Source organism: Arachis duranensis, chromosome 9, assembly GCF_000817695.3.
Source record: "Arachis duranensis cultivar V14167 chromosome 9, aradu.V14167.gnm2.J7QH, whole genome shotgun sequence".
NCBI lineage: Eukaryota > Viridiplantae > Streptophyta > Magnoliopsida > Fabales > Fabaceae > Arachis > Arachis duranensis.
This window is the reverse complement of record NC_029780.3, coordinates 58,458,880-58,463,464: the sequence shown is the minus strand read 5'-3', so window position 1 is coordinate 58,463,464 and position 4,585 is coordinate 58,458,880. Positions and strand designations below refer to the sequence as shown.

Sequence of the window (4,585 nt, the reverse complement as noted above, 5' to 3'; positions counted from 1 at the left end):
ATATTTTACCACCTGTAATACAGCTTTTGAATACATCACAGGCAGTTTACCATCACAGATAATTTAACTATGGGAAAAAATATACATGTAATAGAAGTTGTTGATAAATGGCAAATATTTACATCATTTGTTCAATTTACAAACTACCCAGTAGTTGGATTACCCAGTTTCTATATCAGCAGAATTAATCTGACAAAACGGACTCAATAATACAGAGGATGGCTTTGACAGTCTTATAGCACTACTCTCTCTAATTGCGTGATCTCTCTGTCTATTAATCTCACTGAATAGTATCCGGGAAGCATACTCCACTCTGTAGTGGTCCACCTCCTCCTACAATTAAAAAGTATGTTATTTTTAAACAGAAATATTAATTCAGTAAAGTAATACAGAGTTATATAGTTCTAAAGACAGTTACCTGTGTCCAATTATCCCATTCATACTTCCCCTTTTTGATGTTTTCCGGCTCAATTAACTCAAGCCACTTCATAACGTAGATAGCGCAGTCATAGCTGAAAACGAAGAAAATAAATTACAAATCTCATTTAGGAAAGTTTAAGGTTCAGAGTCACAAATCTATACCTTGTTTTTTGGCCTGAAATTTTAACATATGGCGCTTTAATTTCCTTCTCCTTCTCGCCTTTCTCGAGAGGTTTTCCGCCGGCATATGCTATCAATCTCGAAAATACATATCCCTTAAATACCAAAACAAGTCAGTAATACACCCGAATCAATTGACAAGACACACCCAACTTAATATGGAATATACACCCAACTCAACTTTCAAAATAGACCTATCTATTAAAGTAAAGAAGACAGAGGCAACTTACAGTGAATTTATTAATGTCCTTTCTCTCATCGCTTGGAGCTTTTTTGTGTAGCGGGTCAAGTATTTGACATTTCCGCTTTCTTGTATTTATCAGCCATAACCACCAATGTCCCGAGTGGCAAACAGGAGCAAAAATCTGAAGGATTGCCACATTTCAACAGTGTGTTATTTTATTTGGTATATAAGTAAATAAGCGTACTAACAAATTTAGCAAACGAAAACTTACATATGGATGCGAACTTAATTTTTTTCTATCTATGAAGGGAATGAAATTGGGGTAGGCTTCCACCCTGAATTCTCTGTTCGTTTTCGGAGATATGAATTCCCCCCTTGGGTGATCCGAAAGTGCCATGCTCTGCAAGAATTGCGATACAAGAAATGAAATATTGAAAATACACAACTTACACCCAATCTAAGCTAAAAAATACACCCAAATCAATGCATAAAATACACCCAAACTTCGTAGAAGTAACACTTACCACAATATCGGGGGGGGAGACAGTATATTTGTTCCTGAAACCTCTTTTCATTTTTCTGGTTTAGGATGAGGCTGATGGCAGATACAATCTAGAAATATATGCCGAAATCAATTTTATATTAGTAAACATTGCAGTTGACTTTGGTGTAAAAACATTAATGTTAGTCTAAAATTACCTGAGATCTATATCACTTTTTGCCTGGAGGGATGCAAGGTGCGTTCTCATCAAAATGTATTCTCCTTGGCCAATCAGAGTGCATATCTCCTCATACTCATCATTATTGCCATCTGCGTCTTCCTTCAGTCTCGTCCCCCAGATGTAGCACTTTTGTTTCATATCATCCGTAATCTGATTTATTCATCTCAGGAGTTTCAAACTTCCCAGAACTTTCTCCCCCAGTCTCCCTCTGAATTTGTGGACTTTCGTCTTTTCCCTTTGCCGCACTGCTTGCTAATTTTTGGACCAAACTGTCTAATTGTTCTAGCATAGTTGCAGTTTCTGGAGATTTTTCCCTTTCTGTCTCCTGCGTTGACGCCCCCTCCTGGCTTGAATCTGTCAATCCGAGGCTGAATGATGGCATCCCCGGATCTGTTTTAGGAACATAGGTTGCTGTCCGTGCCATCATCAACAGGGCAGCAGCGTCTTCTGTGGCTGGATGACTGCGTCATTATGTATAAGAACAAGAGTAAGAATAAGAATATACGTATGATAAGCAAAGATTGATTTTAGTCTGATGAACTTACATTTTTGTTGGAGCTGGGGGAAGCTTGGGTGTTGTTTCATCAAGTTGTTTGGGGGTTTCAGGAGTGCTGCACAGTTACACAAAATTGATCAGGAAGAGTATACACCCAAACTCTTAGCAAATATACACTCAAACCCTAAACAAATATACACCCAATACTATTTTCTTACGTTTCTCTAGCCCCTTCAATCTGTAGCATAGGTGTTGGTTCGAAATCTGCGTCAGTGGTTGTTTGTTGGGATGCCGGCACAAAAAACTGGATCGGGACTCTAAACAAGAATAAAAATGAAAGGTTAACAACGTATTTGAAAATAATAAGGTTATAAGGTTGAAATATTCTTGGAAAACTCACATTGCAAGCGCTTCCGACGGTGTTTGTTCCCTCACAACCATGATATTCGAATCAGTCGGAGTCAACCTAAAATACACCCAAAGAAGGTCAAAAAATACACCCGAACAATTCAAAAAGAAGACGGGCTTTGTTTTTTGAGAACTTACATACTTGCAGTTTTTGCTTTTTTTGCTGTCTTTTTTTTCTTGAATAAAATAATAAAGGGCTTTTTTTCTAAAAAAAATATATACAAAATTAGAAGTAGAAGTTATTAGAAGAACAAAAGTAACGGTTATTTGAAAGAGAAATTACATGCTCTGAGACGGCTGGTTTACACTACTCTGTTCTGTGCGTCCTTGAGAGTGTCTATCATCACTTCCCAAGTTCACAGCCGGTAGTCTAAACAGATTTCATGTTATTCAAACAAAATATACATCCAACTTAGTAAACAACATACACCCAACTTGATCCACAAAATACACCCAAATTGTTTCACAGAATACATCCAAATCATGATAACAAGATTTTATTAAATAATAAAGCTTCTTACGTTTCAGAGGACACATAGCGACCTTCTGTCGATCACAGGTCAAGTTGGTTCTCCCTGCGAAACAAGATACAATTATTAGCAAACAAAAGACACCAAAATCTCAAATACACAGCCCAGCAAGACATACCCCTCTGCAGCAGATTTATCAACGTTTTCCCTTAGCCATTCATCGAGTTCGTCACTTGATATTTCATATCTCTCACTACATTCATAAAATAAGACGTTAACAAAAATAATTACGATGATAGACCGTAGTATAGCTTCCGAGGTACTGTACCCGTCAAAGTATTGATCTTCTTCAGGAGGTGAATCCTCCACAACAACTTTTTTCTTTTTTTGTTGTGTTCTGGGTGGAAAAAAAAACAGTACCAATCAAAAATAAAAAATTAATTTTATCACAGAATTTTATCCAAAGAATTGCTTACTTTTTTGGAGTTGTTTTTGTTTTTTTCTTTTTCTTCTCCTTCTCCGCAGGTGATGATTCTTCGCTCCTATAAGTTAATAATAGACACTTCAGTTAATACACAAAATCTTTATAAAATAGCCAAAAGAAAGGAGTATTAATTTCAGGACATTACTCATCACTTGGTTCAGATTCAGATTCTGAATCAGAATCTGACTCCTCTTGCCTCTGCTTTCTTTTTCTTGAGTCCATTTTGGAAGGCAAACAATTGTCATTTAGAACATACTAAAAATACACCCAAATGGATTCACGAGATACACCCAATTAAATATACAATATACACCCAATGCAGCAAACGAAACACACCCTGCTTAATAAGCTACATACACCCAACGTGAACAGACAAAATACACCCAACCCGAAAAAGAAATTACACCCAAGTATGGTACTTACTTTTTTCCCTTTTTGCCGGGGTGTTTTCTTCCCGAATCCTCTGAGTCTTCTTGAGCCTCAGACTCAGAGGTAGAAGTGTCACTGTTAGTAGTTTCTGTCTCCGAAGACGATGTTGGGCTCGCCTTCCTTTTTTTGTTTTTTTTATTTCTTGTTTTTTTTCTTTTTTTTCTTTTTTTTTCATTTTTTCTCTTGTCTCTGCCATCTTCACAATCCCCTGAAACATGAGATATTTTAGTTAGCAGCATTCGGGTAAATAAAATACACCCAACTTATTATGTTTACTTACCAAAATTTCCTCTCTTTCTGCAGTCATTCTTTCCACCAACTGCTCCTTAGTCTAGTTGGCAATCCAGGGCTTTGGTGGTCTTTCAGCCCTGTTCTTGCCTTTGTTTTTTGAAAGATGAAAGTAGATTATCATCAGGGTGAAGAGGCAGCCATTGATTGCCTTCTTCTTCTTCTCTTGATAGTCTGTGATGCCCTTGACCATGAAGGTCAAAACATGCCCCCCAGTTTCTCTCCGATATGCCGTCCATCTTAAAAATTGGGGCCAGGTGCACGGGCGATATTTTGTTTATCGTCGTTGGCAAAAGAAACGCCATCTGTATGTAGAGGATGAATATCCTCTTGAACATCAGGCGTTCCTCTTCGTTGCCAACGCCGATTTCCATCATTTCATCGGTAAGACTTTTGAGGATCTTACCCTGGAATCTTCTATAAATTATTTTGTCATCATCAGAAAGTTTCTTATAGTCAACTTTCTCAGGAAATAGATCTCCTACAAAAAGGAAGACAACAAAG

The 4,585-nt window shown here is 37.3% G+C and overlaps 1 protein-coding gene across 1 annotated transcript; it reads right to left on the bottom strand.

Moving 5' to 3' along the window:
* Positions 1-159: 159 nt before the first annotated feature.
* Positions 160-1,398, bottom strand: LOC107465660 (uncharacterized). The gene is made up of 6 exons (XM_052254290.1): positions 1,309-1,398; positions 1,056-1,184; positions 831-965; positions 583-695; positions 419-512; positions 160-333 (listed from the first exon to the last, which is right to left on the bottom strand). The coding sequence occupies exons 1-6, from the start codon at positions 1,357-1,359 to the stop codon at positions 160-162; spliced, it is 696 nt and encodes a 231-aa protein (XP_052110250.1). The 5' UTR covers positions 1,360-1,398.
* Positions 1,399-4,585: the final 3,187 nt, after the last annotated feature.